Source organism: Dama dama, chromosome 26, assembly GCF_033118175.1.
Source record: "Dama dama isolate Ldn47 chromosome 26, ASM3311817v1, whole genome shotgun sequence".
NCBI lineage: Eukaryota > Metazoa > Chordata > Mammalia > Artiodactyla > Cervidae > Dama > Dama dama.
In genome coordinates, this window is record NC_083706.1 from 29,603,295 (window position 1) to 29,630,074 (window position 26,780).

At 38.6% G+C, this 26,780-nt stretch overlaps 1 protein-coding gene across 1 annotated transcript in view; it reads right to left on the minus strand.

Moving 5' to 3' along the window:
* Positions 1-26,780, minus strand: part of MAP3K5 (mitogen-activated protein kinase kinase kinase 5) — a 212,502-nt gene that overhangs the window by 132,535 nt on the left and 53,187 nt on the right. The window contains exons 2-4 of the mRNA XM_061130296.1: positions 19,863-20,002; positions 6,360-6,383; positions 481-674 (exon numbers count right to left, since the gene is read on the minus strand). Of these exons, the coding sequence (XP_060986279.1) occupies positions 481-674; positions 6,360-6,383; positions 19,863-20,002 (358 nt within the window). The remainder of the gene's footprint in view (positions 1-480; positions 675-6,359; positions 6,384-19,862; positions 20,003-26,780) is intronic.

Genomic DNA, 26,780 nt, shown 5'->3' on the forward strand with positions numbered 1-26,780 from the left:
ATTCGTAAGTTCAATTTGTTCGTTAAGTCCAACAAAGTTAGCCTAGGTACCCAACGAACACAATCGGTTGTATAGTACTGTACTTTAATAGATTTATGATACTTTTCACACAAATAATGTGTAAAAAATAAACATGAAAAATAAAACATTTTTAACCTTACAGTACAGTACATTCGTATAGTACAAGAGCTGGCATACAGAGATTGGCATCAAGTAAAGAGGTAGGAAGAGTTACTGACTGGAGAAGAGAGACAGGTGGGAGATAGCAGAGCTGAAGGATCGTCAGCAAGAGGAAATGGAGGGCAAGCTGCAAGTGACAATGTACGCCACGTGTGTAAACCAACTTATGTGGCTGAACGTACAGACTCACGTTCACGTCTTCAAAAGTTCACAACGTGCAGGTTTGGATGTAGTGGACTTACATAAATTAAGTACACAAACACTTCACTATCACTACCAAACGGCATTATTAAACTTTACCTGGAACTTGCTTGCGCCACCTTCAAAAGCTGAATGAAACGATCCACAAGAGGTAAGCAGATGGGTCCCAGAAGCAGTTCAAAGTTCGGCTGCATAAGTTCAGTCAAGCCCTTCATGAAGCTGCTGTCACAGCAGTAGACCTTGTTATGCGGCGTTATCATGTAAGGAATAAATGTGTAGTTCCCAGTGCACATCTGCAGAAAGAGGAAGCACCAGGGGGTGGTGAGCTGACCTGCTGACCCCACACTAACGTCACCCCAAATCTGACTTTTAAACAGTAATCCTAAATGTGAAGGGAAATTAAAAAAAAAAAAACTTCATTTCCTATCCATGACCTATGAAAATTTCCTCCAATTTCTCTAATTGCTTACTTCAAGTAACTCAGACTTACACATGATAAAAAAATACATCATGTCACCGTTTCTATCAATCCATTAAATATTTATCCATCATTCTCTTGGCTACAGTACTATGATATATGCTGTAGGTGAAACAAGGTAGTTTAAAACACAGCCCTCAGCCTTCAGAAAACTTGTCAGAGACACAGCATAAATGCATGGAAATGACAAGAGCTAACATTTCAGGGCTGCCCACATAACACCCAAGTGTGAGCGATGCCAGAATAAGCTGATCCCCTCCAGGCTGCTCGATCGCAGTCATGGCTTTGCTACCATCTCAGTTACTAAATCGAGAGACCCTACATATTAAAAAGCAGAGACGTCACTTGGCCAACAAAGGTCCATATAGTCAAAGCTATGGTTTTTCCAGTAATCATGTACCGATGTGAGAGTTAGACAACAAAAGAAGGTTGAACGCCAAAGAATTGATGCTTTTGAACTGTGGTGCTGGAGAAGACTCAAGAGTCCTGTGGGCAGGAAGGAGATCCAACCAGTCCATCCTAAAGGATATCAACTCTGAATATTCATTGGAAGGACTGAAGCTGAAGCTCCTATCCTTTGGCCACCTGATGCGAAGAGCCAACTCATTGGAAGAGACCCTGATGCTGGGAAAGACTGATGGCAGGAGAAGGGGGCAACAGAGGATGAGATGGTTGGATGGTATCATCGACTCAATGGAGATGAGTTTGAGCAAACTCTGGGAGATAGTGAAGGAGAGGGAAGCCTGGCATGCTGCAGTCCATGAGGTCAAAAAGAGTTGGATACAACCTTGCAGCTGAACAAGAGACCCTGAAGTTATCCTTGATGCTTCCATTTCCTCCACCTCCCACAAACTATCAACATCCTGTCTATTCCACCTCCACGATATATATCCTATTTGTTCATTTCACTCCATCTTCTCTACTAGGACTGCAGACCATGCCACCAACATCCTGGCCTGAGCCATTGTAATTGGCTTTTACCTGGGCTCCCTGCTTCTCCTCTTGCCTATCAATCTGTTTTTTCACCCAGCTGTCAAAGGGCTCTTTCAATAACATACATCAGATGACTTCTCTCAGCTGCTCAAGCCCCCTCCCTTGCTCCTGGGATGAAGACAAAATAGATCACTGTCACCTACGAGGGCTTAACTATCCAAACCCTGCCTCTCTCTCTAGCCTCAGCCTGTATCCCTCTCCACTCACTCAGCACGACCTTCTATCTGTTCCTGATGATGCCAAGGGAGGGGGCACTAGTGCAACACAAGTGGAACTGGGAAGAATGAAGGAGACATCGGACTGGACGCCCCTGAGGAAGACAGCCTGACTAGAGCTTAGGGCTCAGGGAAGGGAAGTGAACACAAAGCCAAGGATTTCAATCTCTGTTCCGGGCAGTGGGAATCCTGGAAGGATTCAGAGTAGGAAAGAAAACATAACTAAAGCTATGCATTTTGACAGTCTGGGCAGAAAACAGAATGCACTGAGAAAGAAAGAAACGAGACTTAAGGAAATTAGGTGGGAAGCTACAAAGCAAGACCAGATCACAAAAGTGGATGCATGAACTTGATGTTAAGAAGAAAGAATCACTGAGACCAGCCAACTGGTTACAGATATTGAAAGAGAGGAAGAAGAAGGCATTGAAGGCCACTCCATAGTTGTAAATGGGGCTCCTTAAAAGAGAATGGGATCCTTAACAAAAAGCAAGAATTCAGAAGCAGAACTAGACTTAATAATATTTATGAACAAATTACATTTGGGGGCATTTCTTATGTATTAGGTAATGAATCATAAACAGAGCCTGACTTCTGGTTAAAATATGAGATGAACTTCAAGAGGGTGAGATCTGATTTGGTGAGTAGAGTGACACGCACAGTTTTGAAAGGTTGGGATTTAAGGGGAACAGGACTTCTAAAGTGATAACATCCAAGAGTTCCAAGCCAAAGTGCAGACCTGGAAATTATCTGGTATGGCTGAGTCTGAGGAAATAAGAGAGACCTCTACAAGAAAAAGCTGGAGAGAAAGCAGAGGGCTGAAAACTATAATGAGATGGGGAGAAAAGTCTATTTATCATTCTTCCAAGGAGTCCAGGAGCCCAAATCATATGTTCCATGTCAGCAGAATGGAGAACAATGCATTGCTTCTCTTATCCTTTAAACTAAATGAATGATAGTAAACATTTATTCATTATGTGCAGGTGCCAAGGAATGAATGGTCATACGTTTACAACAGCCCACTGATGGAAGGAATCTTGTCTCCATTTCACAGGTGAGGATTCAGGTAAGGCTTGCAAGGTCACACAGTTGAGCTGTGAGGTGTCTAGGACACCAGTCCATGGACTCCTTTTCCAGAGGGGCTGCCATTATGGCCAGGGGGCTGAGCAACCTCCCGAGTGTCCTTGATTCGCTGGCACACCAACCTTTTGCTTCAGGTCACCTTGCACGGACCCCTGCATGAGTCAAGTTACTGCCTCGTAGCAAACAGCCAAGAAGTACCAAATGCCCTCATGGCCCCACTTGATTATTTATGACCATGTTATTCTCTGAGACACTTGTATCTCAGGTAATGAAGCAGAAACTGGGCTGGAAAGTATGAGAAGAACCTCCAAAGGTTGCAATTTGATTTTTAAATCAAGCACATTAAGGTATTCTTTTCACAAGTTCTCCTTCATGGAACAGTAATTGGAAGACTAGTCAGGAAGAGGAAAAATAAACATACCCTGCTTCTAAAATGTTACCAAGATCCCAGAGCGGGTTCACCACACTAATTCTTTGACCCAAGCTACTGTCTAAGCAGAAAAGAAAGGCAAGCATATCAAGAGATGGCTTTTCCAATCTTCTAGAGCTTAAACTTTTGAGGGAGTTGTAAAAGAGCAACAGAATCAAATACTCCTATTTCTGAAAAGCATTTTGACTCAAAACTACAAAAGAGAAGGCTCCAAATCTTCTAAGTTACAAGGTAAGGACAAACAGGTGAGAAGCCATTACACCAGAAAAGCACTGTTGGAATTTTGGAATATTATTCCTCTACTGCTGGATAAAGTTCTGTACCTTCAGAAGCCTTAATATCATGTGTATTTGTGTATAAGAAGTAGAATACATTATTACTGAAAGACTGGGCATTGAGAAATAACATATCTGTGTAAAACATTCTGAGAGAGGAGGAATTATCAGATGTCTGGGTGTGTATTGAGCAGTTGGTAGGTAAAGAAAGAAAGATGATTCATGCAAATAGCAGAGAAAATCAGATTCCAACTATCTTCAAACCCCATGGGATGAGGTTTCGGAATCCTTGAAGGTATTCCGCATGCTGAGGCTTTCCCAAGTTCCTGGTCTCACTGTACTTTTTGGAATCTCTTCTCTAAGGCAGTACTGTTTTTCAATGTCCCATTGTTGGTGACCAAAAAAAAAAAAGGGAGAAAGAAGTAAGCAGCAGGAGGCACTTCTGGGCCTGAGCTAAGAGCCAACCCAGCAAACCTGCAATGAGGAGAAAGAATGTGGGGAGTGGTTGTGGATGGCGTGTTTTTTAAAAGGATACCAGCTATTGAAAAAAGCACCTTTTCACAATGATGAACACTAATAATATGGGAACATTTATTTCCCAAGTTGGCTCACATAGAGCTTAGAAATACCATTACGGCAATTTCTATTTATAGATTGCTGCCAATCCTGATTTTGAAATACCTAATAATCCAAAGCAAATAAAAAAGACTGTGATCAAGAACAGACACTTTAGGTGCAACAACTGTCTTTTATTAATAAGGTACTAATTCTAAAATGATTAAACCTGCTTCTCGAAGGAGAAAGACCACCTTTCCTTAAGTTTCAAAACAATGAGGCATGGTCATAAAATAACAAGACTGGTCTCTTCAGCCCACACTTGTTTTCATGGTTATAAAAACACGTGGCTCAAAATTGAGACAAATTCTCTCCGATTATCTCTACTATTTTTGTTTAAAAAATAATAATGCCAACTCTGTTTTCAATTTTTAAAAGTTACATAAAGGTGAACATAAGTACATGTGGAGCATGAATTAAGTTTCTGGAAAGACATGCCCTCAGCCACCAAATATAATTGAAATATATGCCCCAAATACTCAGCTTTTGAGAGGGACTTAGCGCTGGAAACACAGCAGCTGACTTGAGTCAATGGATGACTTGTTCATAATGTGTAATATTGGGTCAACTCACAAACCTGCTTCCCCACACGTCCAGACTATCAGTGGGAATGATCAGTCCTTCTCTGCCATTCAGGTGAATGCTACCTCCTCTGAAAAACCTCCATGACCACTGGAGGGATGGGCTACCCACTCTTTGAGATATTGCCTTATGCTAATTTCTAATTTGTTTGTTTGCTTATTTGCTTGACCATCCCCCCCACCCCCAGCAACACTCTGGCATGTCTCAGTTGTCTCCTGGAACAATTATGAAAGAGTTGTCTCCACTTTCAGCCTCCATAGTGAGTCTCTTGTAGCACCAAAACCAAAACCTGGCACACAGTTCATGTTCCATCAATATTTGCTTCATAAAATCTGTTACACTGAACTGATGCATGAAGCAATCCTTGTTCTTTTCCTGTTGAGATGTGAAGGATAAGTTTATCATGGCAACATTATTCATGCTGCAATGAGTCCCTGACCTGAAGTCTTAAATTTCTTAAATCTTAATTTCTTCAACTTCTGATTTAAGGGAAATTTACCCATTGTACTTTTAATCTTATCATCAAAAATGGAAATATGTGCAGATTTTTATGCAGTATGTTATTTCCACTCTACATTTCAGAAATACATTAAGGTTTTAAATACTGGCTTACTTTCCAAAATGAAAACATGACCATTGACATAACCATGCTAATTCCAAAATACAATTATATTTTATGCATTTAAATTTCTTAAATTTATCTTTATCACTCTTTAATTTTTAATTTTCTGTGGAGGGTAAGAACTTTGTAGTGTGGTTTCCAAGGTCTTAAAGTGTGCTCTATAATACTTAGGAACTTAAGTCAATCTCAATGTAAAGATGATAGAGATATGTAGACATATCTCCATATGTGTGTGTATGTGTATATATGTGTGTATATGTATTGAAACATTTATAATTCATTTATATAGTATACATATAGATATACAGTATATATATATCAATACTTGTGTATCTGTATATATAGATATGCACACACACATATGTGTGTGTATCAGTGCATTTATATATATATGCTGCTTTAGTAACACTCATAATTATACAAAATTGAATATACTATGTAGTTTTGTTCTAAACATAATTATATATAGAAAAAAATAGGCATCAGTGTCATCTCCCTCTAGTATAAATAAAGTTTCACTATAAAGGGATACTTATGTAAAATAGCCATATTTAATATTGATACATCAGAAACTTTAAAAGGAAGAGACAGAAATTAATTATTTGTGGAAATAGAAAATATACCAGCAATTAACTGATAAAAAAGAAAAGATAAAAACATTTATGGAAGGGTTAAGTAAAATACTCACAGTATTCTTCTGGCAAATGATTTCCTGAAAAAAGAGAAAAGAGAAGAATAAAGCAAAAGTTAATACAAAATTAATTAATTCAACTAATTAACTGAAATATTCTATGTGGCAAAATTTGTATTAACAATTTTATTTATTTATCACTAGCAATTAGAAATTCAGAATGTGAAGAATATAAGTATAAGGTATCGACTAAGTTCCTGCATCTGAGTTTACAGTCTGATGAAGGGCACAGGAGTGCACAAAAGTATCAACTATGGTTTAAGGAAGACACCATAAACATGTAGAATCCAAAACTGAAATCCGAAAATCATTTCTGCAGAGTATGTATGCGCAGAATTATCTTATCAGCTACAATCTTTGGGGAAAGAGATTAAAATGAGTTAGCTTTCCCGAAGCACAGTCTCAATCATGCCCTGAGAAGGAACCCAGCAGCATGCTTGGAGAAAAGCTAGAAATAAAGGGTGCTGGCTACTGGGCGGTAGGCAAATCATATGTAGACAATAAGGACATCTGACAATAACTAGTCATAAATGTTATGTATTGTTCCGTAAGAAGTAAAATATGATAAATACATTGCAGGTGGTGCCCCATCTTCTAGATTATGAGAAATAAATGTGATCATGGGAATAATGTGGCTATATCATATCTGGCACATAGAAAGCTCTTGATAAAGCCAGCTATTATTATTCCTAGACTTCAAGATGAGTAGAGACGTGGAAGAGACAATCTAGAAGAGTCTAGGGCATAAAAGCTTCATGAGGTTGGGGAACCATGATTGAGAAAGGAAAGATGGGACTGTGTTTTAGAAAAGATGGCATGTGTGTTGCCGGGGAAACAGGAAATGTGAGGCATTTGTGGAGTCTACAGTGTGGTCAATCTGGCTAAGACCAGAAGCGGAACCAACCCAGGCGGGGTACGAGAGGAGCGGAGGAGTGATGCAGGCTGTCACTCACCCCAGGGGACCGGCTGTCATTCATCCCAGGATCGACGTGGGGCAAAGGGGTTCAGCTTAGAGCAGGAGGTAAGATTTCTGAATGATTAAGGGTAACAGATGAGTAAACAAAAAGAGGAAGGGATTGTGCAGGGTAATTCTGACAGCCATAAAGATGTATATAAAATACTAAAAGAGGCCCTTCAATACTCACAATCTTGCTGATGAAAAAAAGAACACATACACATGTAAAAAGAAACTTAAGTCTCCACATACAACCATGTATGCATATCTGTCCTACATCCAAAGAGCAATACGACAGTAAGAACTGGGGTTTCTGGGGAAAAGATGTTCCTAGGGACCGAAAAAGGTTGAAGATCAGCAAAGAAGGTGGAATTCAAGAGGACAGTCATATCTTCCAAAGACAAAGCGGGGAGGTAGGAATCCAGGCTAGAGGACTAGGAATGCAAAGGCCCATTTAGGAAACAATAAATATTATTCCTGGGGCTAAAGAAAACAGCTCATTTTTTTGAGAAGTATAGAAGAGAGAAATAAAAGGGTTTCTTTTTATTATTGAAAAGATCTTGAATTCAATCATTGGGCTAAAACAGAAAGTTCATTTTGGCACATACTGATAATAATAGAAAGTTATTTGGGGCCTAATTGAAGAAAGCCTTGAATGCCAAAATAAAGTCCTCTGTTGTGTGGGCATTTGGGCATATGAGAGTAAAAGTGTTTTTTCAGGTGAGTGACAGACATATAAAAGTCTCTGCACACACTGGGACATTGTTTGTAAAAGCAAAGGTTGGGAACAACACAAATGTTCTATCAACTAGAAACTGGCCGACTAAACTATGGTTCCTTGACACGATGGAATACAATGCAGCTGAACAAAAGATGAGAAAGTTCTCTATGAAGTGATATGGAAAGATCTCCAAGATATATTGCCTAGTGAACAAAGGGAAAGGACAGAATGGTTGTTACCCTGTTTCTACTTATGTATCTAAAAGGGAGAAAAATAAAAATCCTCATTTGTCTACTTCTAAAATCTCACTAGAAGGATATACAAGAAACCAATAACAGTGGCTGCCAATGGAGAGGGGATCCGACTGCCTGGAGGACAAGGATGAGAGGACAGCTTTTCAATAATATATCTTTCTGCACTTATAAATGTTTATATTGGGTGAATGTATTACCCAAGAAAGACAAGTGATTAAAAGGTAAACCTTGTAAAAGTCTTAAAAATATGAATTAGATGGTGGTATTTAGTATTTGATGGAAAAAAGCATTCAGGTAGTTATCGCCAAAGTCCAGGAATGTCTGGACTTTGGACTTGGACAATGGTAGTGCCCTGGGGGATGGAAATCAAGAGACAGATGAGCAATGATGTAGAGGAAAGGTGAAAGTGTCTTTTCCCACAATGTTTCACAGGTAGTTAATGCATCTCTCCACCTCCCCCACTACACTCGCACGCACGTGCGCAAACACACACACACACACACACACACACACACACACACACACACACACACACAGGGTTCATGAAAAACACAAAGCCAGGATAGCTATCCTGGCTCAGATAGTCACAAAGCCAGGAATATAGTATGCAGAATTTTCTGAACTTGATTTATGGAGCATCTCTTCAGAATAGCAAACCACACTCTTTCCTAGATAGGCACAGCCTTCTCTCATCCCTCTAAGCAAAAAAAAAAAAGAAAGAAAGAAAGAAAGAAAAGGAAAACAACACTCTTCTCTTAATCCTGTACCACACAGCATCCTCTGCATATTGCACAGGAAACCCTGTTCTCTCGTGACTGCCTGCAGTGATACCTAATCTCCTAACAGAAGCAGTTGATGTCCTTATCTTTGCCCTCATGACTCCGCATACAGACCTCTGAGACAGCACTGGATATACCACACTGCAATTACCGCTTTATATGCTTCTCTTATCCTACATCATGAGTTCCTTGGGTGCAAGAGCCATGTTTAGTTCATATTTGTATCCACACTGATTGCCTAGCAGATTGCAGGGCATATAGCTGGTGCTCAATAAAAGAATGAATACATTAACTAGTTCATGAATGTAAAAATACTGGACTCTGAATTAGGATAGATAGGTGTAAGTCTTGGCTCTGCTCCCGACTGGCCATGTGTCATCTCACCTCTCTCTACTGTAACTCACTAACAACTGGAGAGAGGGATTGTTGGTCCCTTCCGGTGCTGTATCCTATCACCTACTTTTGGTTAAAGGCCTATCAGAGTCAGCATTGTTCTTGAGCCACTGGAAGGAGCAATGTCCTTACGCCCAGCACAGGAGCTACTCAACCATGATTTCTGTTTGGTGAACCAGACACAGAGATGGAGGTGGTGATGAAGGGAGCTGTGATGGTGGGCTGAATGAGCTGAAGGCTCCCTTCTGGCTGTCACCAAAGGAAATAACCACAGTGGTTACTGGCCTACAGCCAGTATGTTATGTCCTCCTGAAGAATTACTTATTGAAGTAATAACCCTCTTACATGTCTTCTTTGCTTCCATTTCAGGTAATGTACGCATCATAAAAAATTCTAAAACTATATTCAATCATCCTTATAGCCATCCTACTGAATTTTTATTAACTGCTTGCTCACGTTTTTATAGAAGCTAAACAGGGACAAATGGTTCTCCTGAAGAAGAGTTGACTCACAGCTTACGATGTAACCTTAAAGGAGGCATCAACTTTAAAGAAATAAACATACTATTTGTGCATTTTAACTCAGTACAAATAAATAGCAAACAAGACCTGAAAAGGTATCTAACCACTGAGGTGGAATAGTGAATATCTGCATGCGTGCATGCTCAGTTGTTTCAATCGGGTCCAACTTTTTGTGACCCCAATGGACTATAGCCCACCAGGCTCCTTTGTCCGTGGGATTCTCCAGACAAGAATACGGGAGTGGGTTGCCATGTCCTCCTCAGGGGACTTTCCTGACCCAGGGAGCAAACTCTCATCTCTTGCATCTCCTGGACTACAGGTGGATTATCTACTGCTGAGCCACTGGGGAAGCCCCAGTGACTAATCTGTGCTAAATCCATTGAAGGGGAATAAAAAAGAGGAAGGGGAATAAATTTAACAGGCAACTGCAATACTTCACATCACTCAGTGGAAATGTCTTGTCTAAAGAGCCTAAAAATGAAAAAACAAAAATCAACATAAACTCCAGGTCCTTAACTGTGAACTGTTTCTGAAGATGCATCACCCCACTACAACTTCGTTCTTGCCTAAAGTCTTTAGGGGACCTTTAACCAATGTACTCTCTGGCTGTACCAAAAACATCCTCAAATGTTTTCTCCAGGATGCTTTGATAACCAACCCAGGAAGCAAGGCAAACCAGACAATCTAGCATAGGTCTCAATCCAAAGGAAGACAAAGACAACTTTTGAGAGCTACTTGGAACAATGTAACATTGAAGAGGTCATCATAAGGATAAATAAATGTGGAAGAGTCTCCAAAATTGGAAAGTTTCTCTGCCTAACATTTAGGTAATTACAGCCAGGGGAAGGAAGTGGGAACAGCTGGTGTGAGGTTGCCAAACCAAATGGACACAAGATGGAAGAAGGAGTTAGCAACCAGGATCTGTTTCCTGAAAGAAAAGAAAGGCACAGGCTGGTGGTTTTTGGCCAGGGAAAAAGACCATGGCTCCCTGCTGGTGACCTTCAAGGTCTTCTCTTCTGAGATTGCTTTCTGTCCCAATGGAATGTGGCAAGTTTTCCACTAAAATTGGGGAAAAAAGGAATCTTTCTTGTACTCCCCAGCTCCATCTTCTTACTGAATTTCAATGCCTCAAAGCTAAACAAAGATATGTCATATGGGCTGCGGTGAACACCATGGGCCTCACTGAAAAGATGGGGCTGATCTTTATGCTTCTACATGCTGGGTGGGCTTAGGTAGAACACTCCAACACAGGTGTCACAGAACTGGTTCATCTTTCAAGTCGGGGAACCAGGCACTCTTGTGTTTACATGTTATGCTTACATAAAAGCTCAAGGTAAAAAAAACAAAAAACAAAAAAACCCCTCAGTCTAACAAAAACCTGGAAAATCATATTTTTAACGGACATATGAAATCTGTGGACAGATATACAGGAAAATATACCTGATGACAAGTCCAAGAATATGGGGTTTGTCCTGCTCTGATGCTTAACTATGTGTGTGTACCTCTAAATATTGCATCCCTGTGGCTTTAGTTCTCATGTGTAAAGAAGTATCTTCCATCTGCTCAATCTGCAGAATAACGGCACTGCCCATCTCAATGGGTCATGTTTAAAGACCAAATGAAATAAATTTATGAGAGACCTTTAAGCATTTAAAGTCATATGCAACATGAGATATTAATACTATCAAAGCAGACAAGCCCAACTCATTTCCTATGTTATCAAATGCAGAGGCATCTTACACCTGCATTCTTTTCCTAGGAAAGAACACATCAGGATTATGGAGAAGACATATGAGCAACTGTTAATAAAAACAACCTGCATCCAAAATCAGGTTTAATGATATCCAAACTTGAAAATAATCCTAAAAGAAATTCTAGACTTTCTTCTCCTCCTCTATTAATTTTGTTTCATGTTAAAAAAATATATCTTGGTGGGAAAACTCTTACTGCAAGTAGATACGTAGCTTTAAATGAGGCTAAGATGCTGAAGAGTGACATTTTATACATACAGCACTTGAAAGAGCTTCTTAACACAAACTTCTTATAATATGCTGTTATTATTATAATCAACTTCCTCTTCTTTGTCACCATCACTTCTTTCAGCGAGGCCTAATTGGACCTTATTATTCAAGTACAGGTATTTCTATTTTTAAAAAACTATATTATTGAAAAGTTACAGATATAATGAATTCTAGCATGGTAAATTATACTTTACACATAGATTTTAGCCAAAGTTTCAAGGATGCTTTCTTAAAAGACTCAAATAGGATGGAGGTTTGCAGTGCCACAAAGATCAACTTTCAGAGAAAGAAGCATTTATTTATAACGAACAAACAGCTCTAGAATTCAGCTGGGTGGGAGGTAGGAGGCTTTCAGACTCACACCCTCTGTGTACAGAGGTATTCCTTCTTGCTTTTTAAGGTATTCAAATTCATGAGCCTGTGATGAAAATCTCGACAAATGAAGAGAATACACCCAGAGATGTGATGGCATCCTCCGCTCACTACGTAGCCTAGATTTCCTTCTCCTTTGGATGAGATGGCAGTAAGATGCTAGACACAATGAGATGGGGGAGCGGAAAGGAGGTCAGGAAGGAAAGCAGGGGCATCCTTTATCCAGCATACACATAATTCCTTTGAAGATGTAATCTTGTTATCTGACATCAAAGAAAACTGGATTTTCCAGTCACAAGCCCTTTCCCAAAGCTCAGAGATACAACAGCTGGAAATCCACTCCTGCTAAAGACATCTTCATCTAGTTTGTCAGTTCAAGATCTTGAGAGAAAATCTTAATAACGCAGGGCTCACAGGGATTTCTTCTCTATTTCTCCCCAAAATTACCTCCTTTCCCCTCAATTTGACATGGAACTACATAGCTCAGAGCAAAGTTAAATCATTTCTAAAATAAGTAAAATAAAAGAACTAGAACTTTTTTCTCTCAATAGAAAATATTTTTTCCATGAAATATTAACAAGGATATGTGATGATTATACTGGACAGAGGAGATACAGAGGGCCATGGTTTACAAGTCAATGGCCAGTTATTAAGTCAGTAAGACACTTAAGAAAATGTCCAGGAGCAGCACTGTTCCATGGGGCACATGGGACCCAGCAATCCCACTTCTGGGCATACACACTGAGGAAACCAGATCTGAAAGAGACACGTGCACCCCAATGTACATCGCAGCACTGTTTATAATAGCCAGGACATGGAAGCAACCTAGATGCCCATCAGCAGAAGAATGGATAAGGAAGCTGTGGTACATATACACCATGGAATATTACTCAGCCATTAAAAAGAATTCATTTGAACCAGTCCTAATGAGATGGATGAAACTGGAGCCCATTATACAGAGTGAAGTAAGCCAGAAAGATAAAGAACATTACAGCATACTAACACATATATACGGAATTTAGAAAGATGGTAATGATAACCCTATATGCAAAACAGAAAAAGAGACACAGAAATACAGAACAGACTTTTGAACTCTGTGGGAGAATGTGAGGGTGGGATATTTCAAAAGAACAGTATGTATACTATCTATGGTGAAACAGATCACCAGCCCAGGTGGGATGCATGAGACAAGTGCTCCGGCCTGGTGCACTGGGAAGACCCAGAGGAATCGGGTGGAGAGGGAGGTGGGAGCGGGGATTGGGATGGGGAATACGTGTAAATCCATGGCTGATTCATATCAATGTATGACAAAACCCACTGAAATGTTGTGAAGTGATTGGCCTCCAACTAATAAAAAAAAAAATAAAAAAAAAAAAAAGAGAGCAGAGTGATTGGGAAAAAAAAAAAAGAGAAAGAGATTAGTTGAGACTACTAATCTGGGCAGAAGAAATATCAGTGGAACTATAAATATTCCATTAAATGACTATAACAGAAAGTATTCATATTCATTCTTCTGTTGATAGATATTTACCAATTTCTCTGGGGGAGGGATTATCACAAACAAAGTTAACATAAAGTTTCTGCATTATATCTCCATATGCAAGTCAAAGATTTTTTTTTTTTTAACAGCACACATCTAGAGACAGAACTGCTGACTCTTGGTGATAAACTCAGTTGATATTATAAGCTATTGCTAAATTGATCTTCAAAAGGTAGTGCCAACATTCTCTTCTACCAGCGATGCATACACTTCCCACATTTCAAAGCCCCGCCATTGGTATAATAAGGGCTTTTAATTGTTGACTAACTGATAGTGTGAATGATATTTCCTTGTTTTGTTTTGCTTTGCTTTTATATGAAGCATTATTTAAAAGTGAGTGGGGAGTGGCCTAGTGAAAAGAGAGGGAGCTAAATAAGGGAGAAGGGGTAGGAGTCAAGATTTATAGCTGAGAGGTATTGTTATAAAGGAATTTCTTTTTGTTTTTGTCTTTATTTATTTTTTAACTTTTTATTTTACATTGGAGTACAGTTATTAACAATGCTGTGATAGTTTCAGGTTTGCAGCAAAGTGATTCAATTGTACACATCTGTTCTTTTTCTGCTCAATATTATGTGACAACTTAAACAGGAGAAGAATTTATAAAGGAATTTCTGATGAGAGAAGAAATGGTTCATCAAAACAACTTCCTCACTCTACACAACAAGCCATTCATTTCTCCCAAGTTCTTTCTGATGACATATGGACTCCATGTTATTTGTCCCACAGACCATCAGCCAATGGTTCCAGACCTACAGTTCCATTTACTGAGAGACCCCAAATGGATATCTGATCATTTCTATAATGTACCAAAAATCAGAAAACATTTGTTACAGCAGTTTCTGATTTTCAAACAAACGTAAATCTCAGCAGAGTCTCATTAATAGGCACATAAGATGTTTTCATGTTACCTATTTAAAGAAAATTGTGTTATTACTTTAAATAATTTTTTTCCTATTTGCTAAGGAAAAAATATCTATCAACTTTCCTTTCTCAAAGGGGAATGATGATATTCTTTTTGAAAAAAATTATTTCATTCTTGCTACAGTGAGAGAGTACTTGTAATTTAAAACTGATACAAATTCCATTGCAAATACATGATCTGATTAGAGTCTAAATATCCTTTCATTTGAAAACTGAGACATAGATTTTAAGTACTTGTATGGTTCCTATATATCAGGGGCTTAAACTTAAAAAAAAAAACTTTCCTGTGATTTCTTTCTAAGAATTTGCTGCCACAGAGAAACAGTTCTTTTCAACAAAGAACAGTAGATGAAAATAAAACTGGTACAGGTGTACTTTGTAGATGTCCAAAGAACCAATTTGAGTGAAGCTAGATATGCAACAAGAATACCATTCTCATCCTGTCTTGCCCTGTGGAAACAGGGAGATACTTCATTTTTATTTTATTTACCTAATCCATATATAATATATTATTTATAAATATCTCTTATTTTGCCTATTTCATAGCAGCTTTCCTGTCTGTTGCTAGATGGTAGGGATAACAATTTCACTTATAACTACCTGCAACAGAAATAATTTTAAAAAATTAAAATACACACAAACACACACACAGACCTTTCTCAGTAGCAGAACCCAAGGAACCTCCAGGGCTCAGAGGAGGTTGTTAGACTGAAGGAAAACACTTTCTACCCCAGAACTTTGTGCTTTGCAACCAGATACTTGGGCCAGGTACACACTACATAAGAAAATAACAAAAGGTTACATTTACTGGAAGGAGGAAGACAAAAGAAGGGATGGATGTTGCATGAAACAACTCAGGACGTATGGTTAATGGGTTTTTCTAAATGAACACACTTAGGAATGTCTGCTATCCTTCTAACCAGAAGTAATTGGAGTCAAGTTTAGTGGTCAAGGGGGCCAGACTTTGGATTCAGGCAGACCTGGACCCAAATTTTCTACCTCACCTTAGGCAAATGACTGAATTTGTTAGAATTGCAATTTGCAATCCTATAATTTGGTGATGGTATATATACCTCAAAGCTCAGGAGACCCAGAGGTTCAATCCCTGGGTCGGGGAGATTCCCTGGAGGAGAGCATGGCTACCCACTCCAATATTCTTGCCTGGAGAATCCCATGGACAGAGGAGCCTAGTGGGCTACAGTCCATAGGGTTGCACCGAGTCAGACATGATGAAGTGACTTAGTATGCACACATGCATATACCTCAAAGTGATGTTTTGAGGATTAATCCAGTCCCATCACTTCATGGCAAACAGAAGGGGAAAAAGTAGAAACGGTGACAGATTTTATTTTCTTGGGCTCCAAAATCACTGTAGATGGTGACTGCAGCTGTGAAATTAAAAGATGCTTGTTCCGTGGAAGGAAACCTATGATAAACCTAGACAGCATATTAAAAAGCAAAGACATCACATTGCTGACAAAGGTCCGTCTAGTCAAAGCTATGGTTTTTCCAGTGGTCATGTATGGATATGAGAGTTGGACCATAAAGAAGGCTAAGCACCAAATAATTGATGCGTTTGAATTTTGCTGCTGGAAAAGACTCCTAAGTCCCTTGGACAGCAAGGAGATCAAAGCAGTCAATCCTAAATGAAATCAATCCTGGGGGACTTAATCTGAAGATGAAACTCCAATACTTTGGCCACCTGTTGAGAACTGACTCATTGGAAAAGACTCTGATGCTGGGTAAGATTGAATGCAAAAGGAGAGGAGGGCAGAAGAGGATGAGATGGTTGGATATCATCACTGACTCAATGGACATGAGTTTGAGCCAACTTCGGAAGATGGTGAAGGACAGGGAAGCCTGGCGTGCTGCAGTCCATGGGGTCACAAAAAATTGAACATGACTTAGCGACTGAACAGCAACACAATAACAAAAGGGCTTAGTACCTAGCACATAGTAAGTGCTCAATAACAAACAGCAATTAGATATTGTACACAAGAAATGAGCATATTTTAGATAGACAAGCCTCTTTAAAGAACTATTTTATTCAAATAGCAATAACACATTTATACAAAGGCTGGCTGAAAACAAATACATCAGTTTATTTGTCCCACACAAAGTTCTGATAAGATTAGCTTTATCTCTTCTCTCAAATGTAATTTTAAAAAAGTTCCCTAGGAAAGAATGGGCATAAAATTAAATCACTAGATACCAGTAGGACAAGAATAAAAATACTGTAGAGTGAAAAATGCCCAACACAACACTGCCTGCTTAAAATGAATTTACTGCAAAGAAAATAGAATAGAAAGAGTAAAATAACCTCTTCATCAACTTGCTAATATAAGTTGCAGTTCAGTTCACTTCAGTCGCTCAGTTGTGTCCGACTCTTTGTAACCCCATGAACTGCAGCACGCCAGGCCTGTCCATCACCAACTCCCAGAGTTCACCTAAACCCATGTCCATTGAGTTAGTGATGTCATCCAACCATCTCATCCTCTGTCGTCCCCTCCTGCCCTCAACCTTTCCCAGCAGCAGGGTCTTTTCAAATGAGTCAGCTCTTCCCATCAGGTGGCCAAAGTATTGGAGTTTCAGCTTCAACATCAGTCCTTCCAATGAACACCCAGGACTAATCTCCTTTAGGATGGACTGGTTGGGTCTCCTTGTAGTCCGAGGGACTCTCAAGAGTCTTCTCCAACAGCACAATTTAAAAGCATCAGTTGTTCAGAGCTCAGCTTTTTTTTATAGTCCAAACCTCACATCCATACACAACTACTGGAAAAGCCACAGTTATGACTAGTTGGACTTTTGTTGGCAAAGCAATGTCTCTGCTTTTTAATATGCTGTCTAGGTTGGTCATAACTTGCCTTCCAAGGAGTAAGCATCTTTTAATTTCATGGCTGCAATCACCATCTGCAGTGATTTTGGAGCCCCCCAAAATAAAGTCAGCCACTGTTTCCCCATCTATTTGTCATGAAGTGATGGGACCGGATGCCATGATCTTAGTTTTCTGAATGTTGAGCTTTAAGCCAACTTTTTCACTCTCCTCTTTCACTTTCAAACAGTACTAAATCTCTTCATCAACCTGCTAATATTGGTTGCTAATAGAGGTTGCAAAGAGTACTAAATCAAACCCTTTAATTAAAAATGTGTCATCATGAAATGTATGGTACATTAATTAAAGGGGCAAATCTGGGGTAAGATTAAGTTTTTGCTGTTGTTTAGTTGCTAGGTAGGGGTTTCCTTAAAGAATTGCTCCAGGTGAAGAACAGATTTAGACAGATGGGGAAAATCTCTTACAACTGTTTCAGAGTATTCTGGAAAGGAATACCCAATCAATCCCCAGCACAATGGCGGGGCATGCAGAAAAGTTATTTGCTAAATGATACTGCATATTTTTTAGAGAAAGCCATACAAGCTTTAGACACTCAGATAAAAGCAAAACACGACTACATTTTTTCCCTTGGGTTTTGGGTTAAAGATCTTCATATACAAATTCCAAAGTAATTAGAAGCATGGTTCTGGGTTTCAGGACTCCACATCCCAAGGTTAGTTTTTTTTTAATTAATTTTTATTGTATTTTACCAAGGTTCGCTTGGATTTGGGAACCTGAAGTGATGAATGAGAAAAAGCCACAAAGAGCTACATGGAAGTTTCACAAAGGAAATGACTGATTATGAGGTTCAGAATGAGTTACATGCTAAACTGGTAGATGATTTTCAAAGAATCATACAGTGTAAAATCATTTGGCATTGCAAAAGCATTTTAGGCAATCTTCTTAAACAGAGAAAATACCCTCCTATCATTAAGTTACTATCATGGAAGAATGCCCTGAAATATGTTGAATTTTGTTGACAAATATAAGATCATGGTATCTGGTCCCATCACTTCATGGCAAATAGATGGGGAAACAGTGGACACAGTGGCTGACTTTATTTTGGGGAGCTCCAAAATCACTGCAGATGGTGATTGCAGCCATGAAATTAAAATATGCTTACTCCTTGGAAGGCAAGTTATGACCAATCTAGACAGCATATTAAAAAGCAGAGACATTACTTTGCCTACAAAGGTCTATCTGGCCAAGACTATGGTTTTTCCAGTGGTCATGTATGGATGTGAGAGTTGGATTATAAAGAAAGCTGAGCACCGAAGCATTGATGCTTTTGAACTGTGGTGTTGGAGAAGACTCTTGAGAGTCCCTTGGACTGCAAGGAGATCCAACCAGTCCATCCTAAAGGAGATTAGTCCTGGGTGTTCACTGGAAGGACTGATGTTGAAGCTGAAACTCCAATACTTTTGCCACCTGATGCGAAGAGCTGACTCATTTGAAAAGACCCTGATGCTGGGAAAGGTTGTGGGCAGGAGAAGGGGACAACACAGGATGAGATGGTTGGATGGCATCACCGACTCGATGGACATGGGTTTGGGTGAACTCCGGGAGTTGGTGATGGACAGGGAGGCCTGGCGTGCTGCGGTTCATGGGGTTGCAAAGAGTCAGATACGACTGAACAACTGAACTGAACTGAACTGACGGTACGTTTTTCTTCCTCCTCTTCCCACTTTAAGTGAAATCATATTCCAGTGACAGAAGATGGCAATTTTCTGGTGAGAGAGGATTTGTACTCAGAGCACTTTCAGTAGACAGCATACTTCTAGTGGGAGTCAAGTGTGCCCCAGGAAACCCCCAGGTGACAGAGCATGCACGCTGACCATGCGTTAGGTACCCTCTTCTTTCTCCAGGGTGTGCATTGACAACTTCCTGTTCACAACCGTCTCCTCAGCTGCAACTCTAACCGGGGCTCAGAACGCAACACTATGTTTTCCCCCTACCTGGCTGTGTATCAGCAAATTTTCACACTCAATTCCAGATAAACCTCACAATGTAACTAGTCACTGTTGCATAATTATTTGACTGACAATAACATCCTTCCACAAACATATGCTACTTCATTTTTTTTTTCTGGATGACAGAGAGGTATCCCAAAACTGGGGCCTAAAGTAAATATTTAGTAAACAAGGGAGGTACCTTCAATGACTGCAGAGAGTCTGAATTAGTATCACAGTAGAGGATGATGTTGTTGGCCATGCTGAAACTTTCTCTCACTCCAAGGTGGTAAAATAAGGATGGTTGTCGGAAGGCATCACTCATCTCCACCACAGCGATATCTGAAAACAGAAAACAAAGTCCCCCAAATGATGACACCTAAATAATGCTCAGTAAGCACTTTTTTGTTTCAGTAACTTAGTATTCAAAGAGGAAATGATAGGGATTTTCCCTCTTCATTTACCACTGAATTTTAAATTAGCCGTTCTATCGGAAGTGGTTTTACAAACTGCAGCAAATCTGCATTTTTGTTTTTTTTTAAAAAGAAAAGGATCATGTAATTACTGGAAACTAAGGAGAGTCTGCAATGGTGGAAAGTGGGGCTAATGCACTCGGTTACATTTTAACACTGAAAACAAGTTAACTAAGTTTCCAGAAGTAGATCCATGGGAAACAGCAGCAATAATAAGGATAAATTGAGATTTTAAGAAGCAAACAGGTAAAATTATGACTCAATCCAGAACTGAATTTTATAATAAATATCTAGCAAGTCCTTACCAAGTATAATCAAGAAAAAGAGGAAGCCAAGGTGTAGAAGTTATGACTAAGAAAGAGAATACAGCTATAGATACAAGTTCTTCCAAACTTCACAGATGACTAACACCAAGGTAGCATAAACTTGGTAGCAAAATTTGACAGTGTCACAAAAATAAAATTCAGATTAGTTTCAAACTCATTTATATATAAAGACAGAAACATGAAAGAAAAATGAGCAAAATGCACCAAGCACTATATACTATAAGAACACTAGATCATGGATTTAAAATTTATTTGGGGAATGCAAGGATGGCTCAGTGGAAAAAACTCATCAGTGTTCCCAAAGACGTCCTTAGTACTTTATGTAAAACTTAGAATCCACTTTTCATTAAAAATACCTGCAAACTGAAAATATAAGGGCACATCTTTAAATTGAGAAATAATATATATTTCATAACAGCTTTGTACTTATAGGTATTCTCATTAAAATCAGGAAAAAGATGAGGCTGTCAACTATTCTTACTACCAGTACACTATCTGAAAATCCTAACTGATGCAATAAGATTTAATGAAGTATGGACATATAATTCTATAAAATAATTATCATTACTTGCAGATGTTATGGACTACCAACCAAAAAACCACAATAGAATCAATTAAACAACTATTATAAGTATTAATACAATTTAACAAGATGTCAAGGTGCAAAATTATGAAAACAACAACTTCCTTTAAAATCATAATAAGCTTCTGGAAAATATAATAAATAAATCCTACTCAAAATTAAAATAAAAATATTAACATATAACAAATTTAACAAATGATACTAATTTGTTTAAAACATGTGCAATGTGTGATAGATGAAAGGTTAATATGTTTATTGTTATCTCTTAGCTCTTTATCAGTTCAGTTCAGTTCAGTCACTCAGTCGTGTCCAACTCTTTGCGACCCCATGGACTGCAGCACGCCAGGCCTCCCTGTCCATCACCAACTCCCAGGGTCCACCCAAACTCATCTCTACTGAGTCAATGATGCCATCCAACCATCTCAGCCTCTGTTGTCCCCTTCTCCTCCCACCTTCAATCTTTCCCAGCATCAGGGTCTTTTCAAATGAGTCAGCTCTTCACATAAGGTGGCCAAAGTATTGGAGTTTCAGCTTCAACATCAGTCCCTCCAATGAACACCTGATCTCCTTTAGGATGGACTGGTTGGATCTCCTTGCAGTCCAAGGGACTCTCAAGAGTCTTCTCCCACACCACAGTTCAAAAGCATCAATTTATCCCTTATTGGTCAATTTAAAGCAAATAAGAAACCATAAAACATTACAATATTATAGAAAACTAGGCTGTGGACATAGGCAGGTAAAATCACAAAAGTGTAACTAAAATGGCAACATCACATATAAAAATATTCTACATCTCACTCCTAATAAATGAACACTAAAGCAATACAAAGTTTTTTTCCTATCAAGGGGCCAAAGATATTTCAAAATACCCAATGAAGATGCAGAGAAATGGTATTCTTACATGCTATGGGGAAGTGTAAACTCTTAAGGAGATCTTGAGTCCTTAAAATTATGCATAATCTTTGACTCAATAATTCCATTCCTAAGAATTTATCCTGAGAAAAGTCCTATACATGTGGCAGATTTACTTGTAAGTATATCTACTGAAATATTATTTTTGCAGTAACAATGGAAAAATGCCTAAATATACATTATTAGAAAAATGACCACACATACACACACACACACTATATTTAGGAAAAAAGTAAAATATACACATTATAATGTACAGCATACACATTAAAACATAATGTATACATTATAATCGATTATTATATATATTCTATATGTATAGATGTACATGAATAAAAAAGTTTTGGAAAGTTGTACAGCAAAATATAAACTGTGATAACAACTGTGTAATGGAATTATCACTTATCTTTTCCTTTTTATGCCTTCTATATCTTGTACAACTTCTGTTATGAATACTGATTACTTTTGTAATTTAGGAACCCACCAAAATATAAAAAGAGCATTGAAGACCTGTGTGCAACCGAAGTGCAACCCTTTTATAAAAGGAACACAGACCCTCAAGAGGTTGTTTGATACAGCCAGCCTTATCTAATGAATATGAAATTGGAGTCTACATTCTGTGAAGGAGAAATAAATCAGATCAAATGAAAGCTAAAGACCCAGAAGATTTAGTGAGATTATAAAAGGGGAAGGCAAGTCAAAGGACCTTCAAAAGAGACTTCTCAAGGCTAGCCATGACTTCAAGGCTCTCTAATACAAATAGAGAGTTTTCTTCTGGGGTCCTTAACATTTCTACATCAAAAATCAACACACGAAAAAAAATGAGTCACTGCATCCCACCCACACGGCCCATCTGCCTCAGGCACCCACTCGGCTTCCTCCTCCCACAGATGCCAGCCACTCACCGTCAGCCACCCCGCGTTAAAATCAAGAGACAGCATGCAGTGAGGCTGAGAAAAACGAAATAAAACAGCTGCTGAAGAGAAAACAAATGAGAGATAGCAAGGAAAAATACTAAATAGTGACAATAGTGGGGGGAAATGGGTTCTTTCCAGAGAACTGATTTGTGGAATCTGTGGCTAAAATAAAGTAGAAATGCTGCAGAAGGCCTTCAGATTAAGAGAGAAATGAGATACGTAAAATAAATGGTACAAGTAGACTAAAGTATATTTATTAGATCTGAACGTGGAAACAGGGACAGACCCATGTGGGATGCAATATACATTAAAAACACTTATTTGTGTAACAATTTTAAAATACCATAAGACAGTATGATCACAGAGGAAGGCATTCTCCCTACTTTAAATTCAGTCAAATGATTTGTTCTGATGTATTTGTATTTTTTCCTTAATATATTTTTAAAATTTCCATAGCATAATATTCACTCTTTCATCATCTTTGGTAACATGTTTAAAGCACGTGCCCCGCCCCGCCCCCCCACCTTTTTATTGTTGAGCTTGTTTTCTTAAAGTGAGTTTTGTCTGTTTTTATATTGATATTTTTCCTTTGTCAGATATGTGATTTATAAATACTTTCTCCCTGTTTGTGACCTGCCTTTTCATTCTGTTAAATGTCTTAAGGAGAGAAGAAAATTTTTACTTTAAGCCCAATTTGCCAATTTTTTCTACTATGGATTGTACTTTAGGCATGATATCTGAAAAAAATCTTTGCCTAACCAAGCCACAAAAGTTTTCTCTTATGCTTTCTACTGAAAGTGTTACAGCTTTATACCTTACTTTGAAGCTTATGATCCATTTTGATTTTCTCCTCCAAAAATTTTTGGATGTTCTATTCTATTCCATTGATCTATGTATCTACCTTTTGCGAATACAGATGTTTCTCAACTTACAATGAGGTTATGTCCAGAAAAACCCATTGTAAATTGAAAATACTGTAAATTTAAATACATTTAATACACTTAACCTACCAAACATGGCTTAGAGGTTAAAGCATCTGCCTGCAATGAGGGAGACCTGGGTTTGATCCCTGGGTTGAGAAGATCCCCTGGAGAAGTAAATGGCAACCCACTCCAGTATTCTTGCCTGGAGAATCCCATGGACAGAGGAGCCTGTGTGGGCTATGCTCCACAGGGCAGCAAAGAGTCGGACACGACTGAGCGACTTCACTTTCTTCACCAAATATCATAGCTTAGCCCAGCCTGCCTTCAATGTGCTCAGAACACTTACACTAGCCTATAGTTGAGCAAAATCAGCTAATGCAAAGCCCATTTTATATTAAAGTGCTGAATATCTCATATAATTTATCAAATAGCATACTGAAAGTGAAAACAGAATGCTGTGGGTACAGAATGATTCCAAGTGTATTGGTTGTTTCTCCTCCTGATTGCTTGGCTGACTGAGAGCTTTGGCTCTCTGCCCAGCATCACAACTGAGAATGTATCACTAAGCTGGGAAAAGATCATAATTCAAAATTCAAAGTCTGGGTTCTACTGAATGGGTATCATTTTTCCGCCATCATAAAGTAAAAAAGAAATCATAAGCTGAACCATTGTAAGTCGGGGACCATCTGTGCTGTATACACTGTCTTGTCTGTTGGAGCTTTACGGTAGGTACTAGAATCAGGCAGTGTGAGTTCTCCCACTTTTCTGTTTTCAGAATTGTTGTAGCTATTTTAGTTCTTCTATTTTCTTTCCTATATAGATTTTAGAATCAATTGGTAGTTAAAAGCTATCCATTGATAGCTACAAAAGTTTCCCCCAGAATTTTGACTAGGATTATGATGACTGCAGGGCTTCCCAGGTGGCGCGACGATGCAGGAGACATAAGAGACTTGGGTTTGAGCCCTGGGTTGGGATGGTCCCCCGGAGCGGGCGTGGCAACCTGCACCCGTATTCTTGTCTGGGGAATCCCAGGGACACAGGAGCCTGTGGGCCACAGTCCATAGGGTTGCAAAGAGTCAGACACGACAGAAGAGACTGGGCATCCACTCATGAGGACTACAGACCATTTCCAAGAGAACTAACACCTTAACAATATTGAGTTTTTAAATGCATGAATAGGCATACCTCTTCACTTATTTAAGTCTTTGATTTTGTTCATCAATATTTTGTAATTTTCAATATACAGTTCCTATACATACTTTGTTAAATTATACCCAAATGTGTCATTTTGGGGTACTATCATAGATGTACTCTTTTTAAAATTTCAAATCCCCAAAAAAAAAAAAAAATTTCAAATCCCAATTGTTTGTTGTAGTATATAAAACAATAGTAGATATTTGTATATTGACCTTGTATCCTGAGACCTTACTAAATCAACTTATTAGTTCAAGAAGCATTTTTTGGGGGCATGTGTTTTGGGATTTTCTACATGGACCATTATATCATCTATACATAGAAATGGTTTTACTTCTTCCTTTCCAATCTGTATGTCATTCATGGTTTTTGTTTTCCAGTTAGTTGTTTTTTGTTTTGCCTTGTTATACTGGCTATGACTTCCAGTTACACAGCATTTTTTACACAATAATATTCTATTATCTAATTAAAGAACATATTATGGCTACCTTCTGGCTCTGATGCATATCTTCTCAAAAGTAATAAAACAAACAGGTGAAGATTATCTTCCTCATGAAATCATCCTAAGACATGCTAAAAATGCACAAGATGATGTAATTATAACAAACTACACAAACACCTAGCTGTTGTCCAATCACTAAGTCACACCTGACTCTTTGCAACCCCATGGACTGCAGCATGCCAGGCTTCCCTGTCCTTCAGTATCTCCCAGAGTTTGCTCAAACTCATGTGCGTTCAGTCAACAATGTCATCCAACCATCTCATCCTCTGTCGTCCCCTTCTCCTCTTGCCTCCAATCTTTCCCAGCATCAGGAGAACCAATGAGTCAGCTCTCCGCATCAGGTGGCCAAAACAACAAACACTTGATACTCCACAATTCTTGAGACCCACTTATATGAGGCACAATTTATCCATTTTATTTTACAAACATGTATTTAGTAATTACATGTGTCAGATATCATATGCTTTTCAAGTACTAAATTACTTAATCTTCATAATCCCCCTTTTGGGGTAGGCAATGTTATTGTTTCAGGACATTGAGGTAGAGAAGATAAAATAATCGGCCCCAAACCAGTCTGAAAATGCTAGCACCATGATTCAAAACCAGGCAATCTGGCTGGAAAATCCATGCCCTTAATTCTGAAATAAGCCACATGCTACATTTATGGGATATGGAGGTTCCAAAGATCAGGACATGAATGAAAAGCAAAAATAGATCTGGAGACTGATGCATATACTCTTGTAGTATATTTCCATGAGTAAATGCACTTAGTAATTGTTTAATTGAGTTTCTGTGGTAATATTGTGAGTAAAACTGCCACATTTCAAAATTTAAGGCTAAGTCAGTCATTTAAAAATGTGCCTCTTACAACTTTACATGAGGTGTAGTTTCTTTCCTTGTTCCAATTCAATTAATGCTAAATGGAGCATCTAATTAGGTTTGCCAGGAGTTTATTAAAGCATAATAAATTTCGAGGACAATCACATAAAACTGTTGTGCCTAATTGCATTTCAGTCAGCAAATGGCAGTGGTTCATGGTCTTTTTTACTTTTTTTATTCAATTTTTCCATGATAATACCATATCTGTTAGTTAAATATCTCACAAGAGCTGCCTCTGCTTGTGAAACGCAGCACTGAAGGAAAGACATTAATGTTTACTTTTTATCTATTCAGTTTTTTTCCTGAGGCCTCAGGATGACTGATGACAACACAAGAGCCCAGCAGTGATTCAGCTTATTCTATAGTCTACAAGGTGCTCTGACATTCCATAATCACTGGAAACTTCCCAAG